General features: G+C 38.5%; 1 protein-coding gene across 1 annotated transcript; it reads right to left on the minus strand.

Annotated features, from left to right (window-relative positions):
• Nucleotides 1-11,275: 11,275 nt before the first annotated feature.
• On the minus strand, nt 11,276-25,109 carry LOC139732347 (caspase-7-like). The gene is made up of 6 exons (XM_071643215.1): nt 24,884-25,109; nt 17,620-17,884; nt 16,699-16,973; nt 15,223-15,398; nt 12,804-12,948; nt 11,276-11,511 (listed from the first exon to the last, which is right to left on the minus strand). The coding sequence occupies exons 1-6, from the start codon at nt 25,032-25,034 to the stop codon at nt 11,276-11,278; spliced, it is 1,248 nt and encodes a 415-aa protein (XP_071499316.1). The 5' UTR covers nt 25,035-25,109.
• Between the last annotated feature and the right edge of the window lie 902 nt (nt 25,110-26,011).

Genomic DNA, 26,011 nt, shown 5'->3' on the forward strand with positions numbered 1-26,011 from the left:
GTAAACTATGCAAGCTGGGTAGACCTATCTAAAACAAAAATATTGAAGTTGAAGAATGTGTGAAAATGACTGGCATCACAATTATTGACATCAACTCAGTGAACCACATAGATACTATTTCACTTTCTGAAAAAGAGGAACCATGAACAAATATCTCATTTAAAATTCTTTTCAAAATTTCTCTCCTTGTGCATAACATACTTTTTTCTTTACCACTGACCACATTCAACCAACACAGCATACTTCAGTACACTTCTTCTTCCCAAGTGCGGTCCCGCTATGCCATGGAACAGCCTACCAGCTAGCAGCTGCAGCAGTGTTGAAGCCTTCAAGAGCTGCCTCACCTCCATCAGCTTACGATAATTCACCATATTAAACGCTGGTTTTAATTTCCACACCTCCACATGCGTGTTCCTGTGACGGCACTGCCTTTTTGCATACAAGTGCGACAATACTCTGCAAGAGGGATGCACTAACTGAACAAGTTGGAAGAAGAAGAATTAGAAGACTCTAAAACACCAGAGTTTAATGACTTGAAGGCAATGATGCATGATGCCAACTATCACTAACTAACAATGTTAGATTGCTACCCACAAATCGTTATTGGCTCGGTCTGCCTTATAACGTTAGACATAATACATTTGTTGAATGCCAGACAGTTCCTTTGTAACATACAACGAAAGAGGCAACACATTATGTAGAGGAGGCGCTGGAAACACCAAACACCGCCTTGAACACCGCATATGCATCAAGCGCAGCACCACTTGGCGTTCACGCGACCGGCCGACCGAGCCGCTTCGCGCTTCCGTTCCCGGTCCCTGTACCCTTCCTGCAGCTCAGCCCCGCTCGAGCTCCAGCTGCCTGCAAAGTCCAAGACTAACGTTAGTCGTGTTCACCCAGATCTACAAATTTTTAACTTGATCAATGTGAATGGGACTAACAATGTGTTGCATCATACGCACGCACTGACCTGTTTGCGATGAAACTGAGGAGGCTTTAATTATGCTGCCAAAGATTTTCTGCTGGTCGAACGTACGTATAGACCATAGACTATAGTGTACGTGTGTATACTGTACTACACAAGGTAGGTAAAAAGGTACATTGTACTCATGCAGTATGTAGCTAAGCACGTTGCATAATGGTACGTGTTGAGAGGAGATCAACCACACACCTCGTCGATCGCGATTAGCAACGAGACGCCATCTCCGTTACGCGTAGTCACGTGATACATGTGCAAATCAAATGCAGGCACTTTATCGTGATTTGGTGATCCCATCCTCATCTCAGAACTATTTCACAATATGTAATCCTCTGGGTCGGGGAGTGGGCCCCGTCTTATAAAGACTTGTGATTGATTCAAATCAATCCCAACTTTACGATTGAATGCAAATCCATCTTATAAAAAAGTTATGATTGAAATTAAGACGGAGAACTGCAATCAATCAATCACAGGTTGCGATTGATTGCAGCTTTCAAGAGATTTGTGATTGATTGATTTCTATCACAAGTTTTCCTGATCACTCGTCAGATACATGTGGATTGAGAGAATGCTACAATAATATTACTAGTAGTAGAACACATTGCTGAAATTCGACGTCTGATGGAAATGGGGCAAACCGTTCAAAAGTTATGAAGTTTTAAAGTTTCTGTAAAGTCACTTCTGGATGAGATTGAGAAGATTACAACAGTGTATGATGTCACATGCGTAGAACGAAAGGAAAATAGGCCTACCCAAGGATGATAACAAAATTTAATTTTGATTGAGAAGTGTACATTCCCTCGACTTTGACCGGACTGATGTACTGTGCAGCATAATTGGTTACAGTCAGCAAATGTTTACAATTTACATGCACATTTTTTTTTTTTTTTACTCTCTGAATATAGCCCTGTCACAGTCTGTCTGCTCATTTTAAATCTGCTCGAGTTCACTAGCAGGGCCTATAAGGCCTTGTGGAAACCAAAGAGTAGGCTTACTCTTTGGTGGAAACTATAGGTCCCCGCGATGGAAACGTTGAGGACGTGATTCAAATACATAGGACTACTGGAGTCGTAGTTAATGATGATTTATGATTTATGTTGCGATGGATTCACCATATAATCTGTTTATCTTTTTCTTGTATGGACAAAGGAAAATGTGCAATGTAAGCCTAGCTATTTATCCCAGGATGTTATCACAAGATTGTTATGACATGGAGAAAGCATTACCAAGTTTATGAATGGTACACAAGCGTATTCTATACGATCAATATACATGTGCAATGAATGAGATGTTCGCGACGGAGAGTTTATTAATGATTGAGACAGTCATAGACACGGATACTCTATAAAACTTTATTATGGTGGGATTAGAGAACGTAATTATCGTTGAGGTATAACATCAAGGTCTTATTTACTCAGGGTATAGCCTCTTCAGTGTTGCCACTGGTCTACTTTGGTCAGTCTGCGCGCCCTGCCATAACTATTACCCTATAAGCGTTGCCTGTACCAATTTTGAGGGCCTACACCTAGCTGGCCAGGGTTTATGAGAGGGACATGTATGGGTAAAACATCTTGTACAAGGACGTTAAAGCCCTGGGCGGGATTCGAACTCTGGTCCTCCGATCCAGGAGTCGGGAGTCTCCAACAGCGTCCGTACAAAGAATGTGTGGGCCCCTATTCTCAACTTCTCAAAAAAAAAAAAAAAAAATCACTTATACACTAGCACACAAGCACACACCCTCAGCTCACAATCCAGTAGGCTTATTAGCACAAACAATACATGCACAGCATTTTGAAGACACACCCACACACACACACACACACACACACACTTTTTTTTTGTTTTCAGTGATCTTTTTATTAATTCCATTTCCTTTGAGAATATAACAATTCAAAAAAATTACACACATTCTACATAACATCTGTCATAAATCATGTAGATATTCCTACAGTTATGAGACATAATCCATAATCCATAAAACAAGAATAATCATTCAATTCATTTTAAGGCAGATATCGAACAGAAGAGAGGAAATAGAATGAATTATCCGATCATTCCTTTTTAACTACAAAACAAACAAGCAGAATTCATATATGCATTTGTGAGCAATTTAACCAAAACTAAAAAAACAGGAAATGAAATTTCTATTATATCAAAAGAACGATGACAACAACAACATAAACCACCCTCATTCCCACCTTTCCACCATACCCAACCCTCAACTACTCATAACTTTAAACTTTAAACCCCCCCCCAAAAAAAAGTCCTTCTCATCTCTAAACCACCTCCCCACCCTCTACACTACATCCACCTCCTTACCCGAGACAGACACACTCCCTCTCATCCACCTCTCATCTCATCCACCTTTCATCCACCCACCCATTTACACACCCACCCTGCACACACACCCGCTTAACACACACACACACACACACATCCACTTTAACACATTTCCACACCCCCTGCACACACATTCACTCACCACACCACACAGTTATTTCTGCCCGCATTCAGAACATAATAATTATGCTAATTATGCTTAGGATATATGCTGCATACACACAATACATGCATGCACATACACATATCATACACACAATATACATATCCACATACCTGCATATATATTTTATATACACAATACTTATCTCTGAACTCAAAAATATCTAAAGAAAAGAAGTCAGTAATCAAACACACACAAAAGGGGAGAAGTACGGGTGCATAAATAAACTAATCCTTTACAAATTTTTTAAAACATTCCCATTTCAGCAAATGCAAACCCGGTTTATTTCTTCTTATGGCAATATCATTCTCTTCCTTTCGACATTGCATTAATGCCTTTTTTAATTCTACCAATGTCGGTGTTATTAACTGTGACCTCGCTTTATATAACATATGTTTAACTATAAGAATAAGAGTGTTGTACAGTTTGATTCTGTGAGAAGTTCCTTCTAAACCAATATGTATATCCCGCCAAGCTAAATTACGTAACTCTTCTAACTGAAAGTACTCAATGAAATCATGCCATAAAGATTTAACTTTTTCACAGTTCCAAAATAAATGCGAGTAAGTTTCAGAGCTTTTTCCACAAAAGGAACATAAATTATCAGCCACAAAACCAAATTTTAGGAGCTGTTCCTTAGTATAAATCGCCCCGTGTAATAACTTATATTGAAATTCTCTTAAGTCTCCAATTAGAGTTGAACTTCTGGGCCTTATAAAAATATCTCTCATACTTTTATCAGCGAAAACAAATTTTTGGTGTCCATCTCTAATTTCTAAACAGTAAGACTGCTTTAAAAGAGACACGAAATGTGAATAAATCTTCCTGGATTGTATCTTTTTTAAATCTGTAATTTGGCCAAAAAACTTTAAAGGTATATTAAAATCACTGACATCTACTTCATACCAATTGCATAAAATTCCATCATATTTCCCACTTTTCAAAATGGACTCACAAAAACTCCATACATAAGCAATATTTTCACTTTGTAAACCTAAACTTTGAAAATAACTAATTGGTCTTATGGATTGTTTATCAAATAATTGTTCTAAGTGATAAACCTTCCGCTCATATAAATCTGCATTAAATATCATTTTCCCTCTCAATAAAAAATCTTTATTATTAAATATAATTGGATTAATTTTCCCTTCTTCAAAACTTCTGCAGTTATATAAATCTTCCCAGGCAGCTAACATTTCTAAATAAAACGATGGTGCCTTAAGTGAAAGTTTTTTAGTCTCATAATTGCAAAGAAATAAAATTCTACCTCCTACAGCTTTAAAACTGTGATCAAAGTATACTTTCCAACTTATATTTCGTTCTCCATACAAAAGTCTTTTTACCCACATCACTCTCTGAGTTTTCACAAACAATTCAAAATTCATCATTCTCAATCCACCATCCTTGTAATCCTGATACATAGTGGCTCGTTTGACGCGATCCTTGCCCTTCCACACAAAATCAAAGCAACTTTTTTGAATTTCATCAAATAACCATTTTGGAACAACAGAGGATGACGCCACATAAATCAATTTAGATAAAGCATAAGTTTTAAGTAAGTGAATTTTCCCCATGATGGTGAGATCTCTTTGCTTCCACCAACCTAAAAGTCTTTTAATTTTACTTAATATTTCTTTATAATTAACTTCCTCCATTCTCTTCCTTTCTAAAGCAAATGTAATCCCTAAAATCTTAATTTCTGTAACTATACTTCCAAACTGAAATTGTGCTACATTCTCTTCATCCTTACCAATAATCAAAACCTTCGTTTTATCCATATTAACCCTTAAACCACTGACTTCCGAAAAAATCTGAAATAAGTTTTGTAGTAACCTAACTGACTCTTTATCTCTTATAAAAATTGTCATATCATCGGCATACAGTATCTGCTTTACTTCAAAATCACCAAGATCAATCCCTCTCAAAGTAGTCTCATTTCTCAAAGCATGTGCCAAAATTTCAATAACTACTAAAAATAAATAAGGTGATAATGGGTCACCCTGACGCACACCCCGTTCTATTCTAAAATAACCGGTTGAAAACCCCTCATTCATTACACAGCTGCTAATATCAGTATAACATGTCTTTATCCAAGAACAAAAAGAAGGGCCAAATCCAAAATTTTTCAAAACGGTTAATAAAAACGAATGAGATACCGAGTCAAAGGCCTTCTCAAAATCAACAGCTATTAAATAACAACCTATATTATATGACAGACAGTGAAAAATCATATCATCTATTAATCGAATTGCTTCCCCAATATTTCTGTTTTCCATGTATCCCACTTGATCCATGTGTATTATCTCACTCAAAACTTGTTTCATTCTCTTCGCCAAAACCTTTGAAAGAATTTTATAATCCACATTCAAAAGTGTAATCGGTCTATAATTCTTAATATAAAGAGGATCTTTACCATCTTTTTCTATTAATGTAATGGTCCCTTGCTTCTGTGATACTGATAAATTACCCCTATCATACGCTTCATTCAATACTTCAACTAAATGCCTGCCTAAATATGACCAAAAAATGATATAGAATTCCACCGAAAGCCCATCATTACCTGGAGCTTTATTATTTTTCATTTCTTTTAAAACTTCATAACATTCATCTATAGTAATCTTTCCTTCACAAAATTGTTGACTTTCCTCACTTAACTTTGGAATACTTTAAAAAAAAAAACTTTCATTTAAAACCTCTTTTACTGCACCCCTCTTCTTTGAATATAATGTTTCATAAAAATTTCGAATTAACTTCAAAATTTCATTTCTATCTTTTATAACAGAATTATCTTCACTATATAATTCATATATTATAGTTTTCTTTTTATTTGATTTTAATAATTGTTCAAAATATTCTTTATTTCTTTCCCCGTTCTCATACCAGGCTGCTCGTGCTACACACACACACACACACACACACACACACACACACACACACACACACACACAGTAATGTATGTAGGCACTATGTATCATACACCGTCAAACACAGAAACACGCAAGTTTTTAGTAGACCTATTCCTTCGGATCTAGATCGTATTACGATAGCAGGTACAGTGTGAATGTCGAATGTGTCATAAAAGCATTGTGAAAATAAGGTACAGCCATCATATTACATGTACTGCATAACACAAGAGAAGACGCAAATTGTACAGCTTCAAGGTACCACGTGAGGGACATGAAGTTATGAAAATAGAATTTCAATTTCAATGTCCATTCATCCAATGTCAATTTCATCTTCAAATTTACTCAAATAAAAACAGGAGTCAAACAATCAGAACAGTGAAATTCGATTGAATTTGAATGACATTTTGGAGTAAAATAAAACAAAGAGCCAAGGATTTTAATAAGCTTGTGTTAACAAGGAAGATCAATAATAGGTTGCAGTCTATGTGAATTGAATGAAACCATGTTATCGCCCCGAATGGTTTGGACTGGTTTTAACATAAAAATCATAAAAATAATTTAGGTTAAAGATTATTATTGTAACTTATACCTCTCAGAAAATGCGAAAATCATGACACCCAAGAAAGGAAAAAAGCGATTTGTCTCATTAATTCTCGAGTTTAATGAAAATTCAAGTCATAAAGTAGTAGTGTACATAGAAAACAAAAACGATAATGATTATGGACATCATAGATAATCAACTTCAAAACACACTTGTTATACAGTAACAAACCAGGAGTAATGATGCATAATACTAATAATTGATCACTTGAAATCGATATCAATTGAAACTGAGATATGACTTGAATGCTATAAGTACTTTTTATACGACTTTAATTCTTGTCTTTTCTTTGGGAGTGGATTTAATGACGAATTGTTGATAAGGTAAGGTATGGGGGCAAACGGACTGGGTTTATCTTGGAAGGTTGCGTTCGACTGCATCGCAGAGTAAAGTTGAATGCGACCCTACTTGGCTTTCAGGGGAGAAATTTCGATGAATAGTTACCTCTACGAATATGACGATCATCAACGAAATGAAACAAATGTAATTTTGATGCTGGATAATGTAATATTGATCTTAATAATGATGAGTGAAAAGCGATAGTATAATAACAATGATAGCAGTAATAAAAATGCCATGATGGCATATAGATCGAGTTACTATATACCGTGTATTAATAGTTTCCCCCGGGTGTAAGCAGAGGGCGCCCTTCTAACCTCAGCTGAGGATTGCAAGAAATACATCGAATATAATTTTTGTATACCTGGGTTTTAAGGAAGAGGGACATTATGTGCAAAAATATCGTCAAATAAATCTGCAGGATTTGATCTTAGGAAAGTGTTTTTCTATCCAACCACTCTTCCCTCCCTCTTCTCCTTCTCCTATACAAAGACAAAGTTTTGGTCTGATGTGTATGAAATGAGCAATTATATAACATCATAATGAATACGACATTCAGCGGAAGGTTCATAAATGAAATTCACAGATCTAACGGAATCTGAAATACAATTTAACACGCACTTTAATGGACGGTGTTACAAAACTGTGTTGCATTTTAATGTCATTTGTATGAGTACAGAAAAATTCAAGACAAAAGTGGGTTTCAAATCTATGACGCAATTTTCTTTTCATACTAATACTGGTCAGTAGTACATAATAAATACATATACGGATGATATGCAGTCACTTCAGCCTTGTTACAAGCTCTTTCGCTTATACTACGGGTTACACAGTATAAGGTGCCCTTAAACCCTGTGTTGAAGTAAAACACTAGATCTTAATCTCAGTGCGAATATCAGTAGTTTAAAAGCTCATCAACATCTTTATTCTTTGTCATTATATGTACACTAAGAATTGAATGCAGCTCTTCCTGGAATGAAAGAATAATATATTCAGGCGATTTGCACCCAATACAAATCATTGCTATAAATAAATCACACACACACACACACACACACACACACACAAACAAACACACACACAAACACACACATTTTCATGATTTTCATTCAAACCTGAATGACATGCCATCAATAAAAAAAGTTGGCCTTTGCAAATCCTCTCAATTTCCACGAAATGTCATCCAGGATTATAGCCACTGACATTGGAATCATGTATTAATATACTCTCATCTCAAAACCATTTTGTTTAACAATTAATGATACGGAAAGAAAAATGGCACATCGTATAGTGTTTCATTTCATTCTTTTAACAATACTGGCCTATCGCAGGACTGCTGTTCACACTTTTCAGAACGTCGTCCCATAACCACTATATCACTGAATTGTGATAGTCACAAATATTTACAAAACTTTAACCCAAGGAATAAATCTTTTTTAAAGAGCTTCAGCAGTACCTGTGCTTATTCGTTTATACTGATTAGTCTATGCGTCATGGTTATCATATTATATCATTGAATTTCCTTATCATATTGATGTCGAGTAGGCCTATGTCTCTTCTTGTTTTATTGCTAATATTAAGTTCATCACCATATTACATCTTTCTTCCCCTAAGCCCCTTTCGTTCCCATAAAATTACAGAAATTATCATATTTTTTCAATGACATCATCAGCTGGCCAAATATGAAATATGAAGACACCATTTTACAAGCTCTTCAATGAAAAGGTGCATTGTTGTGCGGTCAGCAATAGCAGATATACAACTTCAAATTCTATCACATTTCAACTTTTTTATCAACATCTTTGGCACAGCACATGAGAATTTTATCACAGCCTTTTAAGTTAAACAATAAATGCATGCCATATCCAGATTGTAGCAATGTTCCTGTATAAAGGATCTCGGTATAGCAAATACATTTTTATGACGTCACTGAGGGGCAAGGCTAACACGTACGCAACCTCCCATCTGGAAAGCGAAGCAAATAATCGAAGGCTGACGAAAGACAACAATACAGTGGATTATACAAATTAGGGCCAATTGTTGAAGGTTGGGCGTGGGATACATACAAAGACGAATCAAGTCCAAACGGATCTGCTTTCCTCGAGATCCTGTAATAACTATCGTTGTACGATTTGTATATCACGTAGCATAATAGCTCACTTTATTATTCAATAGACAAGCGCGCCGTATACTACTGTTGTGGTACTATTGTGGTAGTATTGAGATGGACTCGTTTGTGTGATTATTATCTAAAACAAAATATAGGAGAGCGCCACGGGTGCTTGATGTTTGAAACAAGTGGACGGTCTGTCATCAAGAGTGCAGGGGGTACTAAGTATCACGAAATACGGAGTACTGTAAAAAACTATCTGTAATCATCATGTCATCAGGGTTTAGATCAGAAACGGCAACTTTGACAGTACTTGACAGAAACAGTATCAACTCTTTGGTGCTGTCGTTAATGCATGCATTTAGTACAATCATTATGTCGTCCACAATCACAAACAAGCACATGACTGATAGAAATCATTGCTATTCTATACGTAATCAGTGCTCTGTTTTCAAGGAGAAAAATGAATCAAGACAATTGATTATGAGCCGTCAGGCTGGCACCACGTTATGTATTATGTATGATAAGTTCACTACAGCATTCTGTTGATCCACTACATCGATTGAAAGTGAAACGTGAATGGTAAATAAGCACACCACGTCCAGTTAAGGCAGTATCGGGTAAAGGTTAGGGCTTGGTCACATATACGCAAAGATTGGGCGCCAACCCCCAGCAACCAAAAATTTCTGACTGCCATGACAACCAAGCGGCGAACAACCCCCCCCCCCTTTTTTTTTTTTTATTGGTGACTAGTCGCTGACCGAATACCGACTGGTTGCCAACTGGTTGCCGGCCATTTGCAAACCATTTGACATGTTTGACGACCGGTTAGAGAGCGGTTTGTGATCGTTTTGCGAGCAGCAAACTCGCAGAAAGGTTTACAAATGATCTTCAGCTGGTCTGCAAATGGTCGACGACTTAATGAAGACCACTAGGAATTGGCCATTAATTGGTTGCTGATTTCTAGTCGGGGTTCAGCGGCAACATGCATTATTACCACAGGATTACAAATGTGTAGGCACGTGGACGCAGACAGTCTATAGAAAAAGGTTATCAGAAGTATGAAATCTGATTCGCAACCACTTGGCAAATGGTCGGCGATCAGTCTTCATTTGGTTGGCAATTGGTCGGCAACCATATGCCGACAAACAACATCAACCACAACAACAACAACAACAACAACAACAACAGCAGCAGCAGCAGCAGCAACAACAACTTCATGCCAAGGACCAAAAATCACTCAGACCAATCCTATATCATGTAATATAGTTTAGCAACCAGTCGGCGATCACTTGACGACCTTTTCACAACCAATCAAAGAAAAAAAACAAAAACAAAAACGTTTTGTCGACCAGTCGACAAAAGGTTTTCGATGTAACATGGCAAACCTCTGGCCGACCAAGACGGGTCGCCGACCACTGACAACATTTGCCAACTTAAACAACAATAAAAAATAAAAAAAAACGCACAACAGACAAACACCAAAACACACAAAATAGGAACAAACAAAACTTTTTTACGACCAGTGCCAATTAACTGCATGCCTGCCAGTGATTTCAGAAGTCGTAGAATGGTCGGCGACTGATTATCTGTGATCAGAGCCTTACAATAAACACTCACAACGCAATGGAGTAGCAGACGACGCATTGCAAGGATAAAGTCCGCAGACGAAAGGACAGGCATGCGAAATTGCGAAGCAATTCAGTACGTGCTGGTGGTCCCTGATTTACCGTCGTTTATTTGGGAGATATGTCGACAGAGAAATAATTGCGTCGGCGTATGACACCAGATTCCCATACGTTCAAAGTTTGGTAATGTTGCTGTCGTTGATGCATCATCATTTCTTGGGAGTGAAGTAGACCTCTTTAGTCAACGTAGACACGAAACATGGCATCTGCTTCAGACCATTGAGACGAGCATCCCGTGTGCTCGACTCGTAACTGTACGCCACAGTCCTATTCACGCGGGTCATCATTTGAACCAGCTCCATGCACGTACCGTATTTCTCGAAGGCTTTAACCAACGCCTGAATGAACCAGCATCCCTCGCTGAGGCTACGCCAAGAGTAGTAACCTGCAAAATTCGAGAACGTTACTTTCAGATGAATCGCGAGGTAAAGCAGGCATAACTATGTTATTTTCGGCAAAAATGATTTATTGACTGACTCGTTCTAGTAGTCAAATCATTGAACGCTCGTTTAGAAGAACAAAATGGGAATTTGTTTTTTAACCACTAATTCATCGTTTCTTTGTGTCTCATCAAGTCAAATCAAAACAACTCAACAATAATTTGCCGAATTCAAGGGAGCCATCACCTGTAAATCAAAGCTTAGTTTGATAGAACAATTCATAGGAATTGAAGAGTAACATTACATCCAAACTGGACTAGAATCAGGAAAGTAAAGTACGTTAAACTTTCACGGTCTAAACATGAAAAAATGAAAATCTGTCACAATCAAAAATGCAGGTAAGATGAAGTGATGTTATTATCCATTCACAAGTCTCTCATTGTCTATGAGAATATGATTTACATATTTAGACACTTAAATCATATTTACATGATTTAAGTGTTGCCATAGAGTCGATGATCAAGAAACTATTATTTCCTCTAAATGATATGATATATATAGCCAAATCGAGCATTATCCAAAGAGGGGATATAACTCTCTTTTCTTAAAATGTGCTTTTAAAAAGAATGCTCGTTTTTTATTCCTTTACTAATTTTTGAAGTTTCTATTTCTTCGTTATTCTGTACACATAAAAATCTTCTTTTTTTTTCGCAGACTTTCACGTTAATCGTTATCTTTGATTCTACAACACACAAGTTAAAGGGATGGTATAGTTGGCTGAGACGGGATGCAGATTTTAATTTTTTGCGAGATAATTAGAAACCACTTATGTAATTCTAAAGGGCATATAGTTCTAAAAGGAATTCAAAGGTTGTTAGATGAAAATATTAGTTTTGAAATGACCGAGATATCCAAAAACAAAGAAAAACCAAAAGGTCTTGATAAAAGGTGGGACCAATGTACCTTTTATTAGGACCGCTTTGTTTTTCTTTGTACTAGAATATCTTAGGCATTCTAAACCGATTTTCATCAAATAAACTTTATTTTGTTTTAGAATATGCTCTTTCATATTTCATATAAGTGATTTCTAATTATCTTGCAAACAGATAAATCTTGAATCCCCATCTCAACCAAAACTACACCATACCTTTAATATGAAATTCAAGAGGATTTTCACTTGTATCACAATAAACATCTGTGTTTCATCGTTCTCTTTGTTAAATCTTGCATTCTTGATATACATGTAATCAAACCCACCAGTGGAGAATCGATTTAACACAAGAGGTCTTTGTCTTACCTGGTGGCGATGAGTAAGCAAGGAGGAAATCCGCTTCCACCGGGATGGTGTAGGAGAGCTGCGGCTCCTTGCCCGCGTCTGGCTCGTCGAAGTTGTCGGCACTGGTAGTGAGCACGCCACTGTCAAACCAAGAACCTCGACACGCCTTTGGTTGGGAATAGAAGAATTTGTATAGCAATCGTCATCGCTGCCATTGTCATTGTTATTGTCATTATCAGAATAATTATGATTGGTGTCATCATTACGCTCTATAAATTAGCATCTTCACTGTTTCAGTTTGTGCCCCTCCCCTTCTTTCTGACGACCTTTTCCGCTTCATTTCTAGGACCTACCATCGCAGTTTATTTTTAATGTAAAACATAAAGACGCATGTCTTTTAACAATAGTTTCATGAATATTATGTAGGCATATTAAAGAACCAATATTGATTTACTTTCTAGCATTTTATCTATACCTGTCTTTCGTACTCCTTGTAATTTAGTGTTAATAGTATTGTAATGCAAGTAACATGTAATGTATTTACTCATGGATTTCCCCCTTCTTTTTTACTCCATCTTGATCTTAGTATCATCATGGTTATCACAACGGCAACCATGGTAATGGTAACCATTAGTATCATCACTGTTATTACGGTTACCATCGTTAATACCGTTCTGACCATAACACTGTCATCATGTTCCTTCCGTCACATCTTGTTTGTAATCGTATTAAACATATAGCCATCGTTATCATCAAATCCATCTTCAACGGCATGAATTTCGTCAACTCTAAAGGATTTAATCGTGTACATCATCACTATTACTGGTATCGTCGTCACTATGGTCGTACTAGTTTGCATACATATTGCAAGCTCACTCATAGAGAATGATAATCTATGTGATAATATTAGAGTTTTCTCTTAACAGCTATAAAGTTGCCACCGTTTGCACATCCCCACGTTTTGATAAATTTTACCAGAAACATTCGCTTTTGGCAACAGCTTGGCGAAATTACAATATCTTTAGGTTTCTTAATCTCCCTCTGCATTTACATGTTTAAACAGACCTAAATGAACATTTCATCCACAAGTATCCTATACTCGGACACGACCTTTTTATGTGCCTTCAGAAATGTAGGACTTTTTATAGCATTTTTCTTCTTAGGATGAACCCACATTCCATTACGATATTGAAATATCACTTTTCGTTTCATTGTCAGTGATTGTGGGTTACCCTGCCAATTATAATATAGTCGGAATTCAGAAAGATATAAAATGGGCCTAGAAGAGAGAGGGAGAGGGAGAGAGAGAGAGAGAGAGAGAGAGGGAGAGGGGAAGAAAGGAAGGAGATATACATGTATATAATACAGCTGTGCGCATATAATGTATAATGCATACATCAAAATGAGAAAGACCAAACGGTCTACACACATTAAAGGTGAAAAAAAAAGATAAAGATTAAAGTGTACTTCACAAAAGTAAGGGCAGCACTTCAAACATCCATCAGAAGTGGAAACAGAACAGAACAACATCTGATGCACGCAATATGAAATGCAACCTCACTGAGACTGATTTACTTATGCATGTGCGATATGGTCGGTTTTTCCTTCTTTTCTTTTTTTTTGACGGAGATTCGCTCCGTTGTTATGGTCCATTACGTGCAATAAAAGGTTAGCGGAAAGAGATAAAGAGACGTCGGCAAGTCGTAGAGGCATCATTCGGTATATGTCAATGGACGTCTACTTCTGTTTATTCGCTTTTTATTAACGACCGATTAGCTCTCTTGTTCTATGCATCATTACTGAAGAAATTTGCCTGTCGCATATTTCATTTTTCCCTCTCAGACAGTGTCAGAGGTTTTCTTGTCGCCTGTATGCCAGACATGATGAGTTTAAGAGCGGACAAAGACTCGATTTCCTTGTTTGTTTCAAGGAAGGAAATAGTTTCCTTCTTGTTTAAATGGGAACCAAAGGCTCGTCTTAATCTTCACAGTCACTTTTTTTTTTCTTCACATGACAACAAATATTCGTATAATACATTATGATCATCGCTTTTACAATGCTAGCCATATAGCGAGGGATCTAGATGGTCATTGTTAAATAAAAGAACTATTCTTATGTTTAGAATGCACCATGCACACTGTAATAAAGGATGCACTTTTTCCGTGGTATGACCCCCCCCCCCCCCTCCCCCTTGCTGTAGACAGCTATCGGTTGTCCCAGATTGTGACATGTGTTTTGCCCGTCAACGGGTTGTTTTTTTATAACGTGATGCATTCGTGTCACGCCCAAAGTACGTGCGAGCAGTGTCGCAATGATCAGTCTGCATGGAAATGAACGTTTAATGTTAATTGGTGGGAAATGACAACAAAGTGGCAAGACACGGCTGAGGTGAGAAAAAAAATGGGATGGTCAGGAATGTTGGAGCAGAAATGTCACTGACCTGGAAGAAGAAAAGCTTCGGTTTACCGATGAGGGAAGGACACTGGTACCCCTTGAATGCATTGGCGACCTCTTCGATGGGGATTTTTCCATCTCGACAATAGAGGACGCCATCAGCGCCGTGACTCATCACGACGAAGGCAAAGCAATCGTCATCTCTGTAGTCTTCTGTGCTGACTGGAATGAAAGAATCATTGAATGGTAAATGTCACGTGACACTACCGTGTTCACAATCCCAACGGAGTGCTATTCCATTCGAATACATAATAATAAGCATTGTTCCAAATAGCACCCCTGATGTACTCAGTGCTTTTCGTGTTGTGGAGTGGTAGATTGGAAACATAATAAAGATTTGACCTGGCAATTGATTATTTTTTTCCTCCTATGATTACAATAAAATGGTTAGATAATTGTTCTGACTCTATGTGATTCGCCTCATTAACATACGACTGCCGGTCAAACGAGGTTGTGTTTAAGTGGCTATGCCAAACAAAGATGAAATCACTCTGATATATCTCACTTGTACAAACTGGCATCTGATGTCTGTACACAATGTTCCAACAGCCAGTGATTCAAATATCTAGTTTATCCTAGGAGTGCATTGGCTGAGAATTTGATTTCGGCAACTATAGATTAACAATTTATAATACACGCTTTTTTTGCATCATAATCACATCACTAAACCCAAGAGCACAAGATAGGATTGAACTAAGTGATTCAGATAAGTCTCCTGGCCCAGGGGTGACATAACTAGGGAGTACTGATGTCATTGAACCAATAACTTCTTGACAGAGTGTCATAACGTACAAACAAATACCATTGACACAATGGACTGATTGAGCATGTTTTATCACTTATATAGGACATGTTCATCCTTCATCAACTATCAACGTCAAGGTTATGTATACTAGACAGCTGTTGTGCTCTCGGAGCTTTATTCAAACTGTTGAATAATACAGAACAAGCGACATACACCATTCTAATTTCACAATTTCAACAGAGTGCTATTCCGAACGAATACATAATAAAAGCATTGTTCCAAACAGAACCCCTGATGTACTCTGTGCTCCCTCTCTGTTACAGTGTTTTGAAGGATTGACATAATCGCTGACTGTCGTGAGTTGTGGGTATTTAGATTGCAGGAGTTCTGATATCAAATTTTGTGTCTACTCTGCACTAATTGTTTGCCTTGGCAATTCCAATATTTTATCTAGTATAGCCCTGTGGTTTTGCTGCTGTCTATAGGGAAGACGGAAGAGCCTTATTGGATTACTGTATACTGTATAGCTGTCTTTTTTTTTCATACGGAATCTTATATGAGGAGTCATATGATAACCGATAATAGGTTTAAATCTTACGTTTCAAAACTTAAAAATCCTATATATACTTCCGCTGTAAATTTCTACCGGATGCGATAACGATTGCAGTGGTCATTCCAAATTACTTCAGAATAGGAAAGAAGATTGAACTTTCTTACGTGTGTGCAGTAGTGTCCTGAAATCGAGGACGGTGAGATCCGAGTGTATCTCTGTTTGAAATCCGAGCTTGCCGAACGCGCGCTCAAGCCCGTTCATGTCCGGATCGGTGCCTCCGCGATCCTCAACACCGGTTACTGGTTCGAACCGAGTCTCGTTGACTATCACCGCTCGTCCCCTGTTCGTGTGAGTCATATTATACAGAACCGACTGATTGAGTCTGTGTAAAGGCGAGGACTGTGTGACTTTTGCGCTGATTTCTTCAAGGTTCATGGACCTGCACGCGAAAAAGACAGGAAGACAGTTACCGACTGGCGTGGAGACCATCATCTGAGTGGAACGAATTGTTATTATAATCACTGGGGTAATTCTTGGTTAATGCATGACGTATAACCTACGCTGCGAATTTCTCTGACAATTCCTGATGCAAAGCATTTTTTGAAAATCTCTGGTGAGAATAACCAGAAATAGAAAAGAAAATAAAAAAAAAAAACCCGCAAAACTACAGGGACATGGATGTACTTCCGCCATAACAACTGTTGCTGTTCTTTATGCAGTATCGAATGAATGTATAACATAAGTAATACCGTTCAAGTTAAGAGGGAATTAGTTATGAATTACCCATATGAGTGAGAACACTTCTATGCATCAAATATAAGTCCAAGTACAGGGGACTATCTTCATGAAGTAGAGCAGAGCTTGACTAAAAGGGTGGCTCCAAGTAACAATAGAATTACAACATAGAATATGATTATGATTGTGTACATTTTTTGTTTGTTTTTGAAATAGAAAAGAAATTAAATCAAATTAAGTGAACTCAAATAGGGAACTAAATTCCATCTAGATAATAGCCAACAAAGGTTATTAGAGGAGACCAGTGTCTGACCAGTAATGAACAGTGATGTCAAAAAAATCAGCCTCACCTAATTTTCTCGGACAGCATCTGCTCCTCTGCCAGAATGGTCTCTCTTGACGGGCGATGTCGCTTCCCGATCCCGACTTCGACCACGTCGACGCCGTCGTGGATGTTGTCCATTGTCATGATGTCAGAGTCAATGGTGACGCGGTCCGAGTCGAAGTCGAAATTCTCGTTGATATCGAAAACATTTTCGTCCGCTTTCACGCACTCTTCGATCGCCGGTACGACGTCAATGGACTCTATACTAGGGCTGTCTTCACGAGATATTCCTTCAAAAATCAAAGTTGGACAAGAGCAATCATTATTTTTGCAGATTAATGTCAACAGTGTAATCTTTTAAAAGGTTTGTAATATAATCATTATTATTACTATCATTTTTTTTTCACAGCTAGTACTTATTACACTGTGTGTGATAACGCTATAACAAATTTACCAGTGCCATCGTGATGCAAGCAAGTATGCAGCAGCTGCTATCTAACAAGAGACCCGCGGGTCTATAGCACTCACCTGAATATCGCAAGTTCACCTTCACGCAGTCACTAATCTAAATTACACACAGCTCTACCATAACAGGCATTCTCATGTAGAAGATAAAAATGTACAATTAGGGTCCAAATTCAGAACCCCCCCCCCCCTCATAGTATCAATTTTAGCTCTATCACTTTTGGTTCTAGAAGAACACTTTTTAAAGATTCCATTTGGGGTCATGGGGTTCTCAAAAAGAAGATGAAAATGTACAATTTAGGTCCCATTAGGACCCCTCCCGACTACCCTCCCCTGGGTCCCAAGGGGGGGGGGGGGCACCCCTGATTCCAACATGAACAAACATGAAACTACAGTCATCAATGTACTAACTCATGGTATTAACTTAGCTCCATCACTTCTGGTTCTAGAGAAGAAGATTTTTAAAGATACCTTAATTGGGGGGGGGGGGGTTGGGCCCCCCTGGGGGCCCCCTGGGTGGGGCATGGTGAACATTTAAAAAATTGAGATCCTAACCCTCTAGGGATGCTACCTGCCAAGTTTGGTGAAAATCCATCATGGGGTTTTCAAGAAGAAGATGAAAATGTACAATTTACGCCCCATTTGGACCTCCCTACCGCCCCCCAAGGGGGGCACCCCTGGATCTGCCATGAACAAACTTGTAACTACAGTCATTAATGTACTACCTCATAGTATTAACTTAACTCTATCACTTCTGGTTCTAGAGAAGAAGATTTTTAAAGATTCTTTAATTTTGGGGGGTTTGGGCCCGCCTGGGGGCCCCCTGGGTGGAGCATAGTGCCCATTTTAACAAATTGAGATCCTAACCCCCTAGGGATGCTACCTGCCAAGTTTGATGAAAATCGGTCTTGGGGTTTTCAAGAAGAAGATGGAAATGTAAAAAGTTTACGCACGACGCACGACGCACGACGGACGCCGGACGAAGAACGATCGCAATAGCTCACTTGAGCCTTCGGCTCAGGTGAGCTAAAAAGAAATAGGTGGACTTACTCACTCTCGTGATATCTACATTTCCATAAGCGCGAACTTTCTATTGGTTGTTTGCAGCAGTTGCTGTTATTTTTCAGGATATGTTTGTTATCATAGCAGAGTAGAAATATTTCGCACGAGTGACAGAAATCAAAAGAAATGGGATATTGTATATCACATTATGACGTATATTGAGTGACAAAGTGGTGAATCGTAGGTAAACGTAGTATAGGCCTATAGAGTGCTTACAGAGAGCTGATAGAGGCTGATAAGGCATACTTCTATTGAACAGTTTGCAAACCTGACAACCGAGGAGAGAGAATAGACTTTTCCTTCGTTTGAGATGACTGTATGAGACATCAAGCTGGCTACAAAATATGCATTTCACGCAGTCATATCAGGAGAATTCACGCGTCGCTCTTGTTACCTTGTGGGATCATTGTTGGATCATGTAACGACTGATGGGGGCATTAATCGTCGCATTGTTAGTGCATGATGTATAAAGTGAACGAGACTTGATGACGTATGAACTTTGCTCACGACAGACAAACAAATACTATGTACTTTCCTAATCCCCTCCTACGAAACAAATGAAGAAATATAGAATATTGCACATCATCGCGGTGAGCTATCCTGTAGAACCTTTTCCTGGAAACCTGGCGTTATCAAAATATCTTTCAGATTACCTTTTCATTATGATTATCATAAGTCCTTAATCTCGTATTGATTGAGCGTGCAAACACTTGTTAAGTTCCTCCATGTGCAAGCCAATCAAGAGAGCGAACAGAATCTGAATCATGTGTCCTTACTCTATACCCCAAACCAAGAATTCCAAAAAGAATGAAAAGAGTCGGGGCTTCAGGAATTCCGGTAAGATCTCAGTTTCGGATGTTAAAGTTGGGGAAAAGGAGGAGGTCTGAGAAGTCTGTTATAAAAGTAGAGTCATTGGATTGACAGAATGCAATTCATCTCTGTTGATTATCAAACCGGCTTAAGTCAGTGTCAGCCTTGAACATTTAATCCTTAGCGCAAAGTCGTCTGATACTCTCAAAAGGGTGACATACGTCACGTCCCTCTTTACCCCCAACCCCACCCCACCCACATGCTGCAGCACCCTTCCCAAGTCGAATGATTACTCTGCAGATCACGGAAGTGGTTATCTCATCATCCAAATGACTCACACTCCAGCACGTTGACCCATATTTTTCCCCGATCGTCTCTCGACAATTAGAGCCGAAGTGATTGACTGCGATGACGAGGAATAATTAAATATAATTAAAAGTTGGTTACATTATTCCGAGTTGGATGACGAGATGGCAGCGAGAAATCGGAAGATGATTCTCTTTTTTTTTTCATACAATCACCATGACTATAGCATTCGATTTGATAAACTGACTAAAAAGAAATGTCGAACTGAATGTTGATGCTGCTGTCGTTTAAACTGACATATATAATGGCCATGTGTGAAATATGGTATACGTGGCATTATACTTAAAACTGATGACGCGTGGTGTGTTCCGTTAGAAGCCAGAAAATTTGAAAAAACAAGCAAACTAGACTTTGGTCGCTTTGATTGGCAACATCTTGAAAGTCACTTTGAAAAGATTTTGACATCGCCTACTGCCATGGCAACGAAAATAAAAGCATATTTTCGAACATGCATGATATACTTGAGAAAAAATACTCGTCATGTGTAAAAAAATGAATGTCATAGTTCCGCGCTAAATCATTTTTTTGTCTTTGATTTATCAATCAACCCTCACCAATCAGCTCTCAGCTTTTCAAATAAAATCCCATAATCCTCTTAACATCCCCGCTAATCTCACCATTCTCGTTAAAGAAAGAAGAATAAAACATACCTCTGACTGTGTGCCACGCCCGACTAAATCGACGGCTTGCCAACTTCGCATATATGTTTTGTACAACCACTCACAGGCCGATTTGTTTTGAGTACTGGCCATTTGCATGAAAAATAGGCAAGGATGTGTCACGACGCATGGTATTAACACTGTAAAGATCGCAGTTGCCTCTACAATCATTACAATTTTGCGGTGTTACATTTCTAGGGGAAACGCAGCTCTATCGTTCTATGAAGTAATGAGACTTTGAAAATGAGAATGTTTACCAATATTTTATGGTTTTCCAATATCGCTCATGTGTTGCAGTCTGTGTAGCACGGGGGGGGGGGGGGTGAGAGGGGGGGGGTGGGGAGGTTTACACCCTGGCACACAAAGAGTTGATAACTGACTACAGGACTGGTTTTCATGAGAACGAGCTTCACGAGCTAATATTCTTGTCACACAAAGTCATTAACGGCAAACAACGTGGGAAAGGACAAGACATGGTAACGAGTCAACCAAGTCTGAGAAGCATTATTCTATTTCTTTCACAGAAATATTGTTGTTGTTTGTAAAATGCCTCTGCTTTGAAGAGGTCGCTCAACTTAAGGAAGTATCTTTTTTGTTACAAGAGAGGATAGAATGAGGAGAAAACTTATCACAGTCATACAAGCAGGGTGACGTTAAGCGCAAAAAGCACACTCTAAATGTTTGTATTGGGCTTTGAATGATTTGGGAGAAATATATGGCAATGTAATCAATCTTCGAAATATCTATACGATGAAAGGCAGTTAAGAGATCGATTTTGGAGCCTGCGAGGAGTGGAAAATACTTGGAAGGGGGAAAACTGCGTTTCTAGCGGAATCCGACTCCTTATCCGTCATTTAATTTGGGAAATGAATTGGATGCATTTCAACCCCTCGTGAGGTTCCGTTTCCAAATCAGTCGGTTAGCTGCGTGGCGCCACCAATATTATTACGTCTAAAACTGGTTTCTCTCAACTCTTGATTGTATTGTGCACAGCTTGCGTGACTTATACATCATACTATTATACAGAGTGCAGAGCATGAGTCTCTCCCGCAAAAACAGAACCCGCGCTTCTTGTACACTATCCGACTTAGCATGTAGACACGAACTCGCTTTCAGATGCGCTATCCGCAACGCATCATCTGCCTAAGTATAGTTCAGTGATCGGAATTTAACACTATACCATCATCATGATCACGGTTCATCGTGTGACCCCGCCAGCAGCGGGGCCTTGTAGCTGCTTTCGATGCTGAAGATGATGATAACACCAGGATGAATCTCGTCTTGTCACCTCACGTATAATAACGTTTCAATCATCAAGACTCCCGTGGGGCCGCCTTCGTACGTGACCTGAGTCAATATTTTCGGGATATTTGCTGGCTCGCAATCCTGATGATTATATCAGCAAGGTCATTAATATTTGTGTAATTACCTACACACGTTCCCCTCTGAAGACTGCCGAATTTCTACTTTGATTATAAGTAATGCAGCTTGTTGGTGCAGTAATTAAAAAACTAGTACATTTAACGAAAAAAAAAGAACAATGCTCGTGGAATGTGATTGCCAAGGAGTTAAATCTATAGTTATATTGAAAAAGAAATAATCCGAAACGTATCTTAATTTGCTTTATAATTCTTCCTAGGGATTTTTAAAGAAATAAATCTTTAACGTCATCTACCCACGGTATTAGTTGCCCCGCTGGATTTGTTAAGAGGTTTATGTCATTTCTCAACATAAATTTCTCAATATGTTCCAGCTGGACATTGTACGTGTTTTCAATATCGAATGGAACAGCTAGTGGGGACAGAACAACTCTCTGAGGAAATGAAATGTATAATGTGTGTGTGTGTGTGTGTGTGTGTTTGTGTGTGTGTGTGTGTGTGTATGTGTGCGTGCGTGTGTGTGTGTGTGTGTTTGTGTGTATGTATATTTTAGTTTTATACATTGACAGATAAATGAATAGATAGATGGATAGACAGATGAATAGATAGATAGATTGTACAGAGCTCTCATCGGATTGTGCTTTTACTTTTGTTCATCTTGGCATGATGTATAAAAGAAAACAATGCCATTTAAACCTGACGGATTTTCGTCTATGTCTCAGTTTAAGTACGAAAGATGAAAAAAACCAACAACAACAAAACGAATGACTTGTACTGTTATGTCATGGTGGCGCAAGGGAAGAGTGTAAGAAGATTTAAAAGATTGAAAGCTCTTCTCAAGTAACTGATAGCTCGTCTCTGACACGTCTGAAGGGGATTCTGAGAAGTTTTAGACATAATTATACAAATAATAAGTTTGCTTAGTAAGAAATAGTATTTGACTTAACCGTTAGGAATACATCACTATACAATCACTGATTTTTATCAAAATCATTATCATTTTATATCCTTCTCACCATCCTTTTTATCGTCACCAGAGACGCTTATTTTCATCAATTTGGTTCAAGTCACTATTCGTGTCATGTTTCGGTGTGATATTCCTCGTATACCAGTATTATTCTTTACAAAATAAATCATAACGATTGTTGCTATTCGCGTATGCATCATTTTCATATCGGTTGAAAGTTTTTCAATGAGTTAATTTGGATTATGCTGATAATATCTTCAAAATCATTAAAACAGCAGTATTATTATAGCAGATACAACTAACTAGGACTAAAAACTGAACGACTGAATTAAAAGGTCTGATTTTACTATGACATTTGTCATTTTACAATTAAGTAAACATCAAAGTTCAAAGTTTTCTACAGATGAATGTGGGTTTCCGAAGGCACTACCATGCTTGACTTCGTCCTACTTTGGGGCCTTTTATTTGAATGCCATGTTCCTCTCAATAAGATTTTATTCTTGTTTTAGATTCTGAATCAAGTTTTAGTATATATAGACGTACATAATATACTTCGTTTCCATGCGTCCCGATCCTTTTTTTTTCTCTCTCTCTCCCTCCAACTGTTTGGCGTTCCGTTCCTTTTTTCTCTCTTTCTTCTCTCTCTCACTCCCCGTCTTTCTCTCTCACTCTCTCTCTTTATGTAGGCTCCTATGTATGTATGTATCTATCTAACTGTATCTAGCTAGCTAGTTAACTAAGCTCTCGGCTTTGGGAAAAGGTTATTGGCCAGGAAAGAGCTGACCTCAGTCACACTCCTTGGCGCCGAGTTTCAGACCAGACTCCCAACTGCCCATTGAGGGGTCAACATAACAGCACGATCGTTTTTAATTTCCAAAATGCAGCATGCGCCTGTATGCGTACATCGCATCGCGGACGTGCTCACGACGACATTTCAACAGTTATATACGACACAAGAGCACAACAGGGGTAACGGATGGGGAGGGGGTGGGGGGGGGGTGCAAGTGATTCATCATACTGTACTGTGACTCAGGGAGAGATGGTCCGTTAACTTGGTCTATATATAAATGACGAAACAGATTGTTTGCTTGTTGACATAATATGCCAATGATTCTTGTTGTCATTTCTTAATCGCGAAAAGAAAACGAGATGGCACAGTAAATCCTGTTGCGTGCTGAAAATGCTTATAGAGTGATCATGATTATTATTGCATCAAACCGCAAATGACGATATTTCTGCGTCGAATCATTCTCACATAATCTTTGTACCATATAAAAGTTGTCATTAAAATTTTCATTCATATGTCACATTGTTGTCATATCAACTCTAATGTGGATGAAACCCATGCTGATTTTCGATTTTGAATTTTTCTTGGTTGTTGTTTATTTCGATTGGAATACCTGCTCAAGAGAACGACATTAACATGTTCTGAAAACTGTTTAAAAGAAATGAGGCACACGATGCCAAAACATGCTGTGTAAATAATCCATAAACTTAAGATAAATACTCTTCAAGATCATCTCATTGACTAATTTCGAGAAAGGAGGAGCAACGGTTGCTAAGGAGTATAAGCGGGCTTACCATTTGAGATGTGTACAGCACCGACGTCACAGTTCCCATCTTCCCCAGGGGTTGTAGCAGACGACATCGTCAGAGATCGCTGCATTCTGTCCTCTGCACTGTCCGGCTCAGCTTCCACAAAATGCTGGTTTGATGACACTTTTGACCCCATGCCTGCTTTTTTATAAGATTTACGTTCACGCCTTTCCCAATGCCGGTTCAACAGCTTCTTTACATACCAGATAGATTATCGTCATCAGCAAACAATGGGCCACAGAGCAAACAGAAAACAGCTCAAGTTAAACACTGTGTTTCTCCAACGCGGGAGGCCGGGGGAAACCCAGTCCAACTGTTTTTCGAAGTATAGAAGGGGACAAAACAATCAACCGTAATAACTCCAGGCAACCATTCCCGCGTGACGATCTCTCATTTCAAGTCGAGATGGCACTTTCGTTTTTAACTCTTATCGTCTGCAGTTGAGGGAGTCTATTTCGATTCAATATCGTCGAGATACGCTCTTGTGGGTTGAGATTGCGCGCTGGAAAAAAGAAAAACACACAACACATGACACACATCTCAAAAATTCATGCTGCGTTGGCGTACGTGCCTGCGCGTCCGCAACCACTTCATGCAGAGAGAAGCTGGAGGGGTGACATGCATATAAAATCCTGCTGTACCATAACGTCGTGGCCCGAACGCGATCATACGCTCATCTTGACCTTGTCAACCTGCTTGTCACTATCGATGGATAAGAGAAGCTGGAGAAAAAAAGTGCATATGGTGAAATTGACACTTGCCTGAGAAAACGTGTTCATGCACAGACAGAACAGAACAGAACATAAATTATAGGCAAAACAAAATAATGTCAAGAAGTGTTTACATCCGTCTTTCCAGGATAATACAAAGATATTTATTGAAACATAATTTATGTGATGTTTGCTTTGAAATGAGTTATGATTTATTTATTTTTTTTTGGGTGGGGGGGGGGGGGACAAATTTATTGTCTGTAAATAGTTATTTTTTTCTCCATGCTCTCTTTTCTGTCTCCTACCCCTCCTCCTTGGTCCTCCGAGTTTTAGTCAACAAGGAGCGGAAAGTTTTTAAAATTGTTGTACCATGAGGTACTAGTACTCTATTCGTAGGCTTACA

Source organism: Diadema antillarum, unplaced genomic scaffold, assembly GCF_040938485.1.
Source record: "Diadema antillarum isolate AM-2024a unplaced genomic scaffold, OU_Dant_1.0 seq00000414_RagTag, whole genome shotgun sequence".
Classification (NCBI taxonomy): domain Eukaryota; kingdom Metazoa; phylum Echinodermata; class Echinoidea; order Diadematoida; family Diadematidae; genus Diadema; species Diadema antillarum.